At 46.5% G+C, this 15,174-nt stretch overlaps 1 protein-coding gene across 1 annotated transcript; it reads left to right on the top strand.

Moving 5' to 3' along the window:
- Positions 1–1,628: 1,628 nt before the first annotated feature.
- Positions 1,629–14,901, top strand: LOC307028923 (uncharacterized protein). The gene is made up of 2 exons (XM_079664325.1): positions 1,629–1,733; positions 10,728–14,901. Exon 2 carries the CDS (start codon positions 12,817–12,819, stop codon positions 14,329–14,331), a length of 1,515 nt encoding a protein of 504 aa, XP_079520451.1. The 5' UTR covers positions 1,629–1,733; positions 10,728–12,816; the 3' UTR covers positions 14,332–14,901.
- Positions 14,902–15,174: the final 273 nt, after the last annotated feature.

The following is a 15,174-nucleotide window of genomic DNA, read 5'->3' as shown; positions in this document are numbered from 1 at the left end:
TGATAACATTTGGATCAACCGCATGAACCGATGGATCACATAACTTCCATGCTCACGTTAACGTTAGCTGATTCTACTTTTGGCTAATTTAGCTTTGCTATCATTATTCCTAGGTAAACATAGTAATCTTAGTCACTGTACTAGACGACAAAATAAAACAACATAATACATATCCCAAAATGAATATACTTTTGATATCTGACTACTCACGTTTATTAGCTTGTCTGGGAAATAAATGGATGTTGTCTGATGCAGTGACGAGTCCAAAACCCCGGTAAGTTAGCATTTGACCACTTCCGGTTCCCTCGCGTCAGAACCAATGAGATTTCTCCATAGAATTTTGGGAAAATAGCTCGAAATAAGGTCTGTGGTCGACACAAATTTAAGAGACGGATCACGTTTTGTTCTACGACAGACAGCCGTGATTTTTGAAGAGTGTACGTGTCTGAAAAACGATGGTTGTTAACAGAAGTTGTCGAGGACGTTGTACGTCATTACGCCGCCTCCCGTTGATTTAAAACGCGCCCGTGGGTCGTAAAGGTATACAGGCTGACGCACCCGTTGATTGAAAACGCTGCTCTGGGTCGTATTAATGGGTCGGAAAACGAGGAAAACAATCGACCTATTTGGTCGTATTAGTTGGAGGACTTGTTGTAAAAGAGGTGCTATGTGTAGCTTATAGCAACCTGATCAGAGGGGAGCAGGTTCCTCTGTCTTCCTGTGAAGTCCTGTGTCTTCGTGCTTCGGCCCGCTGATGGCGACTTCTGGGCTGTCGGTTGTAGGGATGTCCTTGTTGTCCTTCTCCTCCAGTCCGCTGATGCCTGCTTCCAAGTCGTCTGCTGTAGGGATGTCCGCGAGGTCCTTCTCCTCCAGTCCGCTGATGCCTGCTTCCAAGTCGTCTGCTGTAGGGATGTCCGCGAGGTCCTTCTCCTCCAGTCCGCTGATGCCTGCTTCCAAGTCGTCTGCTGTAGGGATGTCCGCGTTGATGATAGCCAGGTCCGTCCGGATGTCGTCGAGGGTCCTTCCAGGTGATTTCCCCGCTGCACACTGGCTCCAGTGGTACCAGATGTCCCCCTTTCCTTCTAGGCGGACAGCATGGGATGTCCGCTGGGTCACTCTGTAGGGGCCGGTGAACCTGGGGTTGAGCCACTTGGGCCGGATGACCTTCAGCCAGACGAACTCCGCTGTGTTGGCCTCGTGTTTTTCGGGTCCCCCTTTGGCATCAGCAACCTGTGTGGAAAATCCTGACACCAATCCCTTAAGCTGCTGGAAATAAGGTTTCGGACTCAGGACCTCTACTTCCTTTCCTACACTCAAGGCTCCTGGGCCAGGAAACTGATGGCCATGTGTCAGCTCAAATGGGGAGAAGCCTGTCCCTTTGTTTATAGAGCTCCTAATTGACATGAGAGCCAGAGGCAAGGCCTCTAACCATTTCATGCCTGTCTCCTCACATGCTTTGCTGAGTTTCTGTTTGATGTTCTGGTTCATCCTTTCTACCTTTCCCTGAGATTGGGGGTGATAGACAGCTCCAAAACTGTGTCTTAGTCCTAAAGACTGTTCTACTGTGCGTAGGTCGTGGTTCTTGAAATGGCTGCCATTGTCTGACCTCACTTTCCTAGGAAACCCATGTAGTGGAATGTAATGAGTGACTAAGAACTTGATCACTGAGTCTGCATCTTCTCTCCTGCATGGCATAGCTTCTGGCCAACCTGTGTATGCATCGACTACAACTAGTAAGTATCTGAACCCTCTTACTTTGTCAATCATGTCAGTGTAGTCAATTATGATTTCTTCTCCTGCCATCTTAGGTAAAGGAAACTTTCCCTGGTGCGGTTTTACAGTGGCTCTGATGTTATGGGTTAAGCAAATTACACATTCCTCTAGGTAATTAGCTATCATGTCAGGTAGGTAGGGGTGCCACCAGTGAGTCAGGTGTCTGTTCATTTGAGTTTTGCCGCAATGTGTTGGGCCGTGTGCTTCTTTAAGCATTGATCTTATCCATCCTGGGGGTATCACTGGTCTCCCATCTGGGGAGTACCATATCCCGTCTTTGTTGGTAGCTCCTCTGTCTAACCATACTGTCTTGTCTTGAGGAGACCCTGTTGCTTGAGCTTCTTTAAGAGTATCATCTGTTACTGCGGGCAGTAAGTCAGCAGATTTTAAGACCAGCATTTGAAACTGGGGTATATACCCTGCTCTGGCTTTAGCTGCCTTGTCTGCTGCAAGTTTACCCCAAGCCAAATAGTTGTCCACCGTGCTGTGACCTTTACATTTAAGTAAAGCTAGTTTGTTGGGTAACATTACTGCTTCTGCAAGCCTTTTGATCTGTTTCTCGTGTTTGATGGGAGTATTGGTGGATGTTACAAATCCTGCTCGCATCCATTGGCGCATCTCCACATGTATGACACCATGAACATATGCTGAATCTGTATAGATGTTTACATCTTTTCCCTTTGATAGCTCTAATGCTGCAATGACTCCCATTACTTCTGCCAACTGTGCTGAGACTTTCCCTGTTACTTCTCCTGTTGATCTTTCTTCAAACTCTCCCTCAGCTTTTTGACTCACGACTGCGTAGGCCGCTTGGAGCCCTTTGGTGGGGTGTCTAAAACAACAGCCGTCTGTGAACAGGTTTTCTGCATGTGGCATAGGCTCGTCTCTGAGATCTATTCTTAGCTTCACATCCTGGATGATTCTTTCCTCACACCTATGGGGTTCTCCGCTGCCAATGGTGTCTGCGCTGTTAACTCCTTCATGTGTGTAGGTGATGTGTGCTTGCGTCAGAGTTTTCTCTAACCTGGTCTGTCTTGTGGAAGTCATTGTGAATGCACTTGAGTTCACAAAAGAGACAATGCTATGTGTTGTCAGTACTGTCAAAGGGTGTCTCATCACAATGTGTGAAATTTTGTTTAAGATACGTGCTGTACCTGCTGCATGTCTTGTGCATGGAGGTTCCCTGTTCTCCACTCTGTCCAGTGTGACACTAATGTACATCAGTATTGACCTACATCCCCCCTTTTTCTGAAATAGAACACCATTTACTGTGTTCTCATTTTCAGAAACATCAAGGAAAAATGGCAATGCATAGGATGCAGAGGCGAGAGAGGTGACCTGGGACATGGATTGTTTGAGAGAAATGAACGCAGCTTCTGCAGCTTGTGTCCAGTACAGTGTGACAGTGAGATTGCGCATGCCTTTCTCATTGATCAGTGTCCTCAGTACAGCTGTTCTTGGGTTATACTCTGGGATATAGTGTCTGCTGTAGCCTGTGAGACCCAGAAAAGATAACATGTCTTTGACTGTCCTGGGTTTTGGGTGATGCAATATAACCTCCTGATGTGTTGCTGACATGCCCGTACCTGCTGGAGAGATAACTCTGCCCAAAAATGTCACCTCTTTACGGGTGCATTGTAGCTTTTTCTTGGAGACCTTGAACCCTGTTGCATGGAGGCGAACCAGTAGGTTCCTGGTGGCCTCTAAACAAGAGGCTGCGGAGGGTGCTGCAATGAGAAGGTCATCTACATACTGGATCAACACCACCCCCTCTGGTAATGAAACGCCATCTAGCTGTTCCCTGAGTATTTTGTTAAATATTCCTGGAGACAGACTGAAGCCTTGGGGCAGTCTCGTGTACTGTAGTTTCTCCCCTCCCATTGTAAATGAAAAAATAGGCCTCATCTTCTCCGCCAGGGGTATGCAGAAGAAAGCGTTGGCCAGATCAATACAGGTGAACCAGGTATGTTCAGGTGTGATATTACAAATAGCCGTGTATGGGTTAGGCACTGGTACCAGAGCTGTAGTTGTAATAGCATTAATGGTCCTTAAATCATGAGCCATTCTGTACTCCCCGCTAGGTTTTGATACCGGGAGTATTGGAGTGTTCCACTCGCTTTGTGAGGGTTCCAACACCCCTGCTCTCTTCAGACCCTCAACTGCCTTGCTGATTCCCCCTTTGGCCTGTGGTTTAACAGGGTACTGTGGTTGATATACAGGCATAGTGCTACTCACTTCAAATGTTATTGGTGCAGCCTTTGAGCAGAAACCTACGTCATGAGAGTCAGATGCCCACAGGTCAGGTGGGAGGTCACGCAACATGTCTTCAGTAAATGAATGGTCAGTCTTTTCTCTACCGTGATGTCTCTCCACTTCGTGTCTCTCCATGAAGATGCATTCTTGTGTGCAGATTTTTAGAGCATAAGCCTTGTGTGAGGGAGAGTATGTGAGTGCTGCTATTTGTGTTGGTTCCCAATCCTCGACTTCTAGCAGTGTCTTTACCATAGGACCAAGTTCCCTGGCTTCATAGCCCCTCCTGATAGCTAATGAAATGTGTGGTGTGGCCTCAGCTGACATACGGTACCAATAGAGTTGCTCATCAGTGAGTTCAACAGATGCAGCCACCCCCGCTTGACCCATAAATAAATTGGTTGTGGCTACGTCCCAAATGGACATAGCCACCTCTGCGTCATACGCATATGCATAACTTTGGTCGTCCATTCTATCATAATTCAGCGTCAGATGGGGAGGATCTGGAGGGGAACCATAAGGCCTGAGGAGGTTAATCCACGGCTTCCATTGTTGAAAAATGGAAAATAGTCCTGGTGTGTTGTCTTGGGGCCGGTCGAGCAACCCCCAGTATATAGTGGCCTGCTGAGTTGCTTCTGCTGCAGTGGATTGGGCCAACATCATTTGAGAAGCTGACTTTATGGTTGACAGTGAACAATTGAGGCGAGTGCCATTTGGGAATGATATTATTAGTCCGTCGGGGGAACAGAGGATCGAGGCGTTAGCTTTGATAAGAACATCCCGCCCCATGAGGTTAGCTGGACTTTGGGGTGCCAAAATGTACTGATGAAAAAATAGCTGGCCCGCTATTCTGGTGGGTAATGGCGTAGTGAGCGGCACCTGCTCTATTGCTCCCGAAAACCCTATGACTGAGACCGTATTACTGGACTTGGATGTGTTAAAAACGGGGGAGTTGATAGTTGAATATCGAGCTCCTGAATCAACAAGGAACGGTAATTTCGCGTGTTTTACAGTCATGTCCATGTAAGGGTCCGCCAGGCCCGTACATTCAGGGTTCCCTGGGCGACCTCATTGTGGTGGGTAATAGTCTTGTTCGTACTGGACAAACTGGCCATAGGGAGCAGCCATCACATTTGGTGCAACGTGACCCTGGTCTTGGTGTTGGGCCTGTGGGGCTGCCTCATGGGGTTTCTGGACATACTGCATGTCTGCTCTGTTCCCTTGTCCATGCCCTCTCTGTCCCCCTTGTCCCCGCCCTTCCTGTGGAGGGGTTCCCGTCGGGCACATCTTGTACCAGTGGCCGGTCTGTCCACAGATGAAACACCCCCTCTGTTGATATTGGTACATTCCTGGAGCTGTTTGAAACCCTCCTCTACCCCTAGGCCTGCCTCTGAACCCGCCCCTCTGTTGCTGAAAACCATTATTGTAGCCGTATTGGGGCTGGTTATAGAATGGACCTTGGTTGGGAAAACCCCCATTTGGGTTTTGCGGCCCCGGTGCCTGGTCTGCCGGCGCCACAGGATGAACAATCAGCTGTTTGGCACTCTTCTTCTCATTTTGAACTGTTTTACGGGCTATTTCTAGCTGAGCACGGAGTAGTTGCACTCTTAACTCTTCTTCCTCAGTTTTATTCTTTGTAAGTTGTTTGTTAAATTTTCCTACATGATGGCCCAGATGACGCTCCCATGTCTGCGTGTTTAGTAGATCAACTTCTGGGTTGTCCTCCATAAGAGCTTTAATCTCGGCAGGTACTGCTGCTAATATGGCTTTACGGAACATCTGCATATGTTGGTCACTATTTTCTGGACTACAGTCAGTAGCTACTATGTATTGTTGGCGTGACCTGAGCAACATGGTTGCTGCGGCCTCCCCAGGTGTGAACGTGAAAGACAATGAGCCGTAACCTCCTCCCGTCTGTGGGAAATGTGCTCTCATTGCCAAGCTCAGCAAGCTGTGTATGTTGTTGGAAGAGATAGGCTGGTTATCGTTCATTGTTACTGTTCCTGATCTTTCCTCAACTCTCTTTACGTCATGGCTGGAAGTCTGTTGTGCTAATATCCTCCTGAAATCACCAAGGCAGATTGTTTGTCCTACTGACATATCAGCAAACTTTCTCATCCAATGTCTCCCTCCCTCAGTAGGTAGCGGCATTTTGTCAACCAGTGCATGCACATCTCCTAGTGAGAAAGGGTGGTAAGCGGTATTCCCATTGGGGAGTGCCACCAAAGGAGCCTGTAATACTGGAACCATAAAGGGAAGAGGTGTGTTGTCCTCTGAGGTGTGTTGGGATCTCAAAGTCATACGGGGAAGTGCAAGGACCTGTGTAGCAGTCAGTTCAGAGATTGTTCCTGTCATACTTATGTACTTAACCTTGCTCTTGCGCACCCTGCCGTTGACATCTCCCTGTTTTGCTCCAGAGGAACACTCACCCCTCTCATCCCCCGATGCCCCTCCCTTGCTGGTGTAGTAATGGCCTGTTTGTGCCTGCCGTTCTTGGAACGGCAGGTCCCTCAAACTGCCCTCGCCCTCGGAAGAACTTTCACTGTACCCTTCCCCACCTGCTTGTTGTTGGCTACCGCCCCCCTGCTCTTTATTCATGCTGTCCTGGAGTACTTGTTCTATTTCTTCCTTCTCTCTTCTCAATGATTCTTCCGCTTCCTGACAATGGACCCCCTCCCTATCCTGATGGTCCGCGCCACCATAAGCTCTTTCCCTGTCCTCATATTTTTCTACAATGGCGATCAATTCTTCCGGCGTGGGGCTGCTCTCGCCCTTTTTAATGGAGGTCTTCCTTAAAGGAGTTAGCGAAACATCACCCACTATTTTAAAGTTACCCCCCCTTACACCTGCTTGTTCTTGGGCTGACTCAGAGCCCACTCTTTCCAGTGGCATTTGTAGACTATACCTGGGGGGTGCGTTCGGGACAGGGGAAGGGTAAGGAGGCGGTTGTGTAGATACACTGGATAAATCCGGATAAATCAGGGGGGATTGAATGGAGACATCCTGATCCCCTATATTTCCTGTCTGAGACCCCTCTCCTGAACTAGCCGTTCTTGCAGTGCACCCGTTATTTACAGCACTGCTGAGATTTCGTCTCCTCCTGTCTGAGGCCGAGGTGTCCTTTTGAGTCATATCCCTATAAAATGCGATACGTTCTGCAACATATTGATGTATGTCGTCATCTGTGGGTGGTGGTGTCAGCACGCATGCCTCCCTACTGTCCTGGGGGAACAGGAGAGTGCCAACGTCACTAGAGCGTTGAAACTCCCCCCCCTGTGTTTGGGCTGCTACCATGACTGGGGGATTGTTGACTGGGGGGCGAACCACAATCATCCCCTTCCTGACAATTGCTGCGTTGTGGCAAATCCTCCTTAATTTATCAACCGCCTCTCTCTCTCCCTTTAGTTTCTGACGGGCAAAAAATCCGGGCTTCTGCTCGTTTAGGTTACCCAGTTTCTTTACCAGCTGTCGCTCATACTGATTCAGAGCTGAGCCCAAATTTCCTAGAGTGTCATCCCCTCCCACTCTATCTTCTTTTATCATTTTATCATGGAGGAACCTAAGGTCGGCACAAGCCGTCTTCTTGTCTCCCTGTTTTGTTCCACTTAGAATCAATCCCTCAATCTGTCCCCATTGTTCTCGGAAACTCCCGGGAATTGGGACGTCTAAATCACTTTTGTTGAACTGCCCTTCCATATTGACTTCGCGTGTATTTATCTGACTAGGTTAATATGTGTTCACTAGTAATTTGTGATATACAGGACAATGCTCGTCGTCACTCCTAATGTAGTTATTGTATTTATTTAGCTTCCCTGCCTTTGTCTAGACGTGTAAATAGTTGGAGTGTACAAACACCTGTATTTGAACTCCACCTTGAGGGATAAATGTAATAACAGAAAAGTACCAATAAAGCGCTTCTATAGGAGCAGCGGACTGGCTTATTGAAAGCCAGTTGAGTAGCACTCGAAATGTTTTGGCACCTATAAACCCTGATCGTAATTTAATGATCCTGTCTTCTTTGATTGTATGTTCCTGGTGAAACGCAGTTATTGTGAGTTGTTTTGGATTAAAGCGTCTTCCAGGTGTAATGCAATATTGCAAGAGATACTACAAAATACGGCCAGCAGATGGAGCCAACAAACTATACCATTAAGCAATACTCGAACCGCTAGTCTGTCCTTTCTGTGCCACACCCTGTTTGCCACCAGATGGCGGCACCCGACCAGGAATGAGCTCCACCTCACTGAGGGGAGAAATGATTTTGGAAGCAGCAGGCTCAAACTTTGCTTCTTTATCTGACCAGTAAATATTCACAGAAAAATTCCCCGTACAGTCTATTCAGCCTTTATTGTCCGATGTTTATTTCAACAAGTTTAGCAAGCCTCTCAGCGCGCTTCGACACCGTCTTTCAACGATGTGACGCTGACATGGAGTAGTCCCCAGGCTTCACAGAACTCTTTATCGTGACGTTTGGCTTCATAGATTCAACCCTCACAGAACAAAGGATTAATGAGGTCCGGTCACTCCAAAATTGGTTTTTGAAGGTTGCGTTACTCTCCTTTGGATCACTTATAACATAAATAACTAGTCCCCCGCCCCGTCGAGCTGTGGATCCGTTATTTTGAGTCAGTCTTATATGGAGACTTAATACAACCTACTGACTACTCTAGACAGTTTAACTGTGGGGACTCAATACCGCCACTTCCAAGCCCGGGACTTCAATACCCTTCTGGCCTGTCGGAACTTGATATCCGATTTTAACTGTGGGGACTCTTATACCTCCACTTCCAAGCCAGGGACTTTAATACCCTTCTGGCCTGTCGGAACTTGATATCCGATTTTAACTACTAAAACACGCATTTGCATTGTTACTATAAAAAACACTGTAAACTTCGTCTGACAACCCTAAAATTTGGAATATGGTCAAATCACAGATTTCGAATTAAACTGGCATCTGTTTACCTGTTATTGTCAGAGCTCTGTTGTTAGTTGTCAGAAGAAGCCGAGATGTTTAGCCCTGGACTATTCCGTCCGCTTGCCGCTGGTGGTCTCTTCCCCGAAAACACCCCACTCAGAAACGTCGGGTCACCACTTGTTGGAGATTTGGAGGATGTTGAAAACCAACCTCGTCTCCGCGTGTCGTTTGATAAGCTGGGTGAATTCGGGAGAAGGAAAGGATTAAGAAACACCAGAATACAAGTTAAACAATAATCTTGCTTTAAAGATATACAGTAACAACCCAAAATACACATACAAACACAAAGACAAAGGAAGTACTTCCTGCTCTACTCCTGTCCTACCCTCCTGGTCAGCCTGAAGAAAAAAAGAGTGTGAACCCCGGGAAAACACAGTGTTTCATACTAAAAACACAGGAGGGGGTGTGTGCGGGCTTTCCCCCCGAGGTCATCTTATTGGCAGAGACCAAGACATGGCCTGTCGTACCCAATCAGTGCGACACAGCAGAAGAAACCCCGTTCACATCTTGTAGCCAGCCCCCACCCCTTTTATGGCCCTTTGTCCCTGGGTCCATCTTCCCCCCTTCAGGTTACCACACACAAGTTAAAAGTATGTTTTAAGATATAGTTGTTATAGTTGGCTAAATATACGTAATACATGTTAATTACTTTCATATCAATAATAACGAGGAACACGTTACCTATGCTCTTAAGCAGTATTAGTGATGCTTTTCAAATAGTCAAACTTCACACCGGCCCAATACAGAGAACACACTCATTTGTCTTACAGCCTTTCCATTTGTTTGAGCTATTGTTCACATCTTTACTTGAAATAAAAGGTTTCACATTGTATATTTCCAGCTTCCTTTACACATACTGTTATTATTAATACAAAGTAACCAACCACACACCTCTTATTGAAAACAAGTCGATTCCCCTGACAATTGATATGCTGAAACTCCTCGGAATGCGCTCCCTCCCCCACCTCTCTCGTCCCTGTCATAAAAACTGCTTCCATTTCATATAGAGTAATAAAAGATGTTTAAGCTAATTTCTCCACAATGTTTGTAGCCATTTAGTACCCACACATGAAAGAATAAGAACAGAGGTATAGTTGACCAGTAATCATGTAGCACTTATATTTACTTCAATGAAAACACCCACACATCTGCTTCAAGCCTGTGTAAGCACACCCTTCTTTTACGAGGGAAACATTCCAGCGTCTTGGCCCTCTTCCCAAATAAGGGTGTCCCCTGCTCCCATCTCTCTCTAAACACACAGACTTCACTTCAATATATTGGGGGAGGGAAAGGATACTTTGTCCCTTCAAATTTAACACACATGAACATATATAAGGTGACACCAAAATGAATATACCAGATTTAACTTTCCTGTCATACCCCGTTACTTTAATACTTCAAATAATTCAAATAATCCTTCAGGTGACAGGTGGGTTCCCCTCAAACTGATTAACCCAAGCAGTGAGCCAGTGACTCTGAGGAGAAACTGTAAGATTGCAGATGTCTTCCCATGTGTTGCAGTTGAACAACTGCCCCCAGCTGAAAAGGTTTCAGTAAATAGCCATAGTGTCTCAAAGTGCTCTTCGACAACAAAGACCCCTGAACAAAGAAAGGACGCTCTAAACAAGCTGGGGCTACAAGATTTGGACTTGGAGAGTTGTGAGGTGTCTGAGCAGTGGAAAGATATACTTTTTCAGCTTCTTGAGAAGTATGATTCCATCTTTTCCAGAAACAAGATGGATTGTGGGGAGGCTACAGACTTTGTCCACAAAATACACCTTGTGGACGAGAGGCCGTTTCGCTTGCCTTACCGCCGGGTTCCACCAAGCCACTATGAGAAGCTGAGGACTACACTGAATGAGATGGAGGAAAAGGGCATAATCAGGAAATCTCACAGTGAGTATGCATCCCCATTGGTCTTGGTGTGGAAGAAGGATGGCAGTCTGCGCATTTGTACTGATTTCAGATGGATCAATGCAAAGACTATAAAAGACGCACACCCATTGCCTCATCAAGCCGATGCTCTTGCTGCACTGGGAGGAAATATCTTCTTCTCTACCATGGACTTGACTTCTGGGTTCTACAACGTGCCACTTCATGAGGAGCACAAAAAGTACACAGCCTTTTCGTCACCCCTTCGGCCTCCATGAGTACAATAGAATGCCTCAAGGCCTGTCCAACAGTCCCGCAACCTTCATGCGGATGATGTTGTCAATATTCTGAGATGAAAACTTCAGCAGCTTACTCTGTTACCTTGACAACGTGATGGTTTTTGCCCCTAATGAACAGCTGGCTCTTGAACGTCTGGAAATGGTGTTCTCCCGTCTGAAAAATCACAACCTCAAGCTGGCCCCTAAGAAATGTCATCTCTTGAAGAGTTCAGTTAAGTTTCTGGGTCATATTGTTTGTCCAGATGGGGTGAGAACAGACCCTGACAAAGTGAAGACCATTGCTGATGTGGGGGAAGCAGAGTTGATGGAGAGCGATGGTGTCACGCCTTCCTGGAAGAAGATCAGGTCATTCTTGGGCATGGTCTTCTATTATCAGCATTTCATTGCCGATTGCTCTGCGAAGGCCAAACCTCTGTTCAGACTCATTTCTGGCCGACAAGTTCAATCACATGTGAAGAAAGGCAAGAAATTCAAGAAAAAGTCCTCTGCCCCAGCAGCTCTTACGTCTAATGACTGGACACCTGCGTGTCAGGAATCATTACAAACTCTGAAAAGTGAGCTCACTCATGGTGTCACGTTGGCTCACCCGAACTTCAATGAGCCTTTCATCCTCGCTGTTGATGCTTCTTTTGATGGTATTAGAGCCGTCTTGTCACAAGTGTCACCTGGTGAGACAGTTGAACGGCCAGTCGCCTTTGCAAGTAAGACGCTGACCCGGTCTCAAATGAACTATCCAGCACATAGGCTGGAGTTTTTGGCGCTGAAGTGGGCTGTGTGCGACAAATTCAGCCATTGGTTAAAGTGGAGACATTTCACCGCTTGGACAGATAACAACCCCCTTTCGTACATTCTGACAAAACCACGTTTGGATGCCTGTGAACAAAGGTGGGTGGCCAAGCTTGCAGCATACAACTTCGATCTTAAGTACGTTCCGGGTGTTAAAAACATTGTTGCAGATGCCTTGAGCCGTGAGCCTTTTGTCCAGTCATGTGTTGGTTACCGCTTGTTGAAAGAGCCATACAGTATGTTGCACTACTGGAGGAAGTCAATGGAGTTGTCAAGGGCACAGTGCAGGATGTTTTTCGGCTGACAAACAACTGCCAGGTTGTCCAAGGCACCCGGTCTACGTCATCTGACCGTGGTGCTGGGCCTGTTCACCAGCCCGTGGGAAGTTCCATCAGCTCAGAAGAAGTGTCAGCTGCATTGAGGGCTCATGGTGATTGTGGCCTACCCAGTGCTAACTTATCACTGCCACAGTTGCCTGAGGAAGACTCTTCCACTCCTATTCCTCAGAGCCAGCTTTTGAATCTCCAGGATCAAGACAAGACCATAAGCAGGGTCCTGTTCTATATGCATCAAAAGAGGAAAGCTACCAGACGCGAGGCAACATCTGAACCAGGCGGCGTCAGAAAACTCCTCAGACACTGGAGAAAGCTTAAAGTCCACAATGGAATTATGTACAGAATGAGAACATGCCATCGACTGAACAAAAAGCTTTTCCAGTTCATTGTGCCGGATGATCTCAAGCCTCAGATTCTCCTTGGCCTCCACGACAATGCTGGTCATCAGGGCCGTGCGAGAACAATGTCCCTTGCTAGGGAAAGTTTTTTTTGGCATGGAAAGAGACATAAATGGAAAGAGACATAAATGACCATGTGCGACGATGTGAGAGATGTGTTGTTCGTAAAACACTTGAACCCGAAGCCCGGGCGCCTCTGGAAAGCATTCAGACATCCGAACCTATGGAACTGGTGTGCATTGACTTTTGGACAGCTGAACTTGGTGACAAGAAGACAGTTGATGTATTGGTTGTCACTGACCATTTCTCAAAAATGGCACATGCTTTCCCCTGTCGGAGTCAGTCTGCAAAACATGTTTGCTTGCCGGTTATGGAATGATTTCTTCTGTGTATACGGCTTCCCCAAGAGAATCCATTCAGATCAGGGTGCCAACTTTGAGAGCAGACTGATTAAGGACCTTTTGGAGGTGGCGGGGGTGCAAAAGTCACACACCACACCTTACCACCCCATGGGTAATGGCGTGACAGAACGCTTTAACAGGACGCTGGGGAATATGTTGAGAACCCTTCCCCCAACAATGAAAGCCAGGTGGACCCGGGTGTTGCAGACGCTGACCTTTTGCTACAACTGCACAGTACATGAGACAACCGGCTTTGCCCCTTTTTACCTCATGTTTTGCCGGGTGCCACGTCTCCCTATTGACATTGTGTTCCAGCATGGGCTTCAGGATGAAAGAGTGGTCAGCCATAATGAGTTTGTCTCTCAGTTGAGACAGGACTTGTGTGAAGCTGCAAGGATTGCTCAAAATCACAGCCTTAATGAGCAAGCCCGTCATGCTCGGCTTTACAACCGCAAAGTCAAGGGTTCTCCGCTGGGTGTGGGTGATCAAGTTTTGTTGGCCAACCGTGGTGAGAGGGGCAAAAGAAAGCTTGCTGACAAGTGGGTTTCTACGCCCTATGATGTTGTGTCGGTGAGGGCTGGGATTAACGTGTACAGGATAAGAGATGCCCAATCTGGAAAAGAGAGAGAGGTGCATCGGAACCTGCTTCTCCCGGTTGACTTTCTTTTCATAGACGAGGTTGAAACTCCTGCCTCGTTTGTCAACTCAGATAATGGGGATGAGGAATGTGGAAGAGGTCAAGTCTCTGTGCATGTGGACAATGAAGATGGCTACGATCGCACTGTGGACTGGCTCATGAACTCACCTGACCCAGTCCCTGCCAGTGATGCTGACTCACCTGACCCAGTCCCTGCCAGTGATGCTCACTCACCTGACTCATTCCCTGCCATTGATGCTCACTCATCTGACTCAGACCCTGACAGTGTGACTCTACCAACCGACCCTGACAGTGTGACTCTACCACCTGACCCAGACCCTGTGAGTGCTGCTGACTTGACTGACCCAGACTCAGTTGGTGTTTCTCGTTTAACTTACACAGAAGTTGTTGATGAAACCAATGCTATTTGCACGCAACCTCATAGTGTTCATGCGAGCTGTGGTGGTTCAGTCACTACTAGATGTGGGAGGCATGTCAAACCTCCTAAAAAGTTGATATATGAGATGGCAGCACAGAAGGTTGAAGATACCTCATCTGTTACTAGTTCAGTTTTTGCATTCTTCCATAGGATATTTGAGGTTTAAGCCGTCAGGATATTCTACCAGTTTTTTATGGGTTACATCCGAGTAGTATTTGTATGCGTTTCTAGATTTGTGGGTATGCTATGTGTGTTGCCTTAGATGAGATGCTTTGAAGGTGTAAATGGCATATTCTGCTGGTCTGAGAAAAGTATTGGGCCTGGTACCTCCCTATCCTTTTCACTCCTTATGGGAGGATTTTGTATCGACTGTAATTTGTGTCTTTGATTTGGTTTCACCTCGAACAGCCACCACAAATATATATTTTTTTCTTTTTCTTCTTACCCTCTTGTCTTGATGATGTTCAGTATTTGCCTGTAGTTTAATATAATTTAAGGGGGGTGTATGCAACAGTGTAAATAATGAATGTTTGTTTTATTAAATCCTGTTAAACATAGTTTTGTCCTTTTATTTTATTTTGAAAAGCCGCAGCCGGAAGATAGTGTTGCGCTGAATGTGGTGCATTTTGGGAATCCGTCAGTGTTAGAGGATTCTTAGCTTTGGGTGAGTTGTGGCTGTGTTCACACTCAGTTGTAATATAATAATAATTGTGATCTACGTGTACTATTCTGTGTATAATCTATCTGCATTTATTGGTTATATTTTATGTTTAGCTAAATGTCTTCAGATTCCATAGTGTATCACTTTTTAAAATAATTGTACATAAACTGAGAGTGAGCCGTTTTTCAGCGAACTAGTTAGCCACTAACGTCGTGGAGTACATGTGGCATTTACGTCACTGAGGTGAAACTTTCCTTTGTAGAGCAACATCTCACTATACTGTGGCTAAACTGTGGATCTGTGTGTCTATTCCATGGTTTGCAGGTATGTTTATTTTGAGCTGTTAAA

Source organism: Notothenia rossii (assembly GCF_949606895.1).
Source record: "Notothenia rossii genome assembly, chromosome: 1".
NCBI lineage: Eukaryota > Metazoa > Chordata > Actinopteri > Perciformes > Nototheniidae > Notothenia > Notothenia rossii.
Note: the sequence above shows the minus strand (reverse complement) of the source record. Positions and strands in the feature narration are given on the sequence as shown.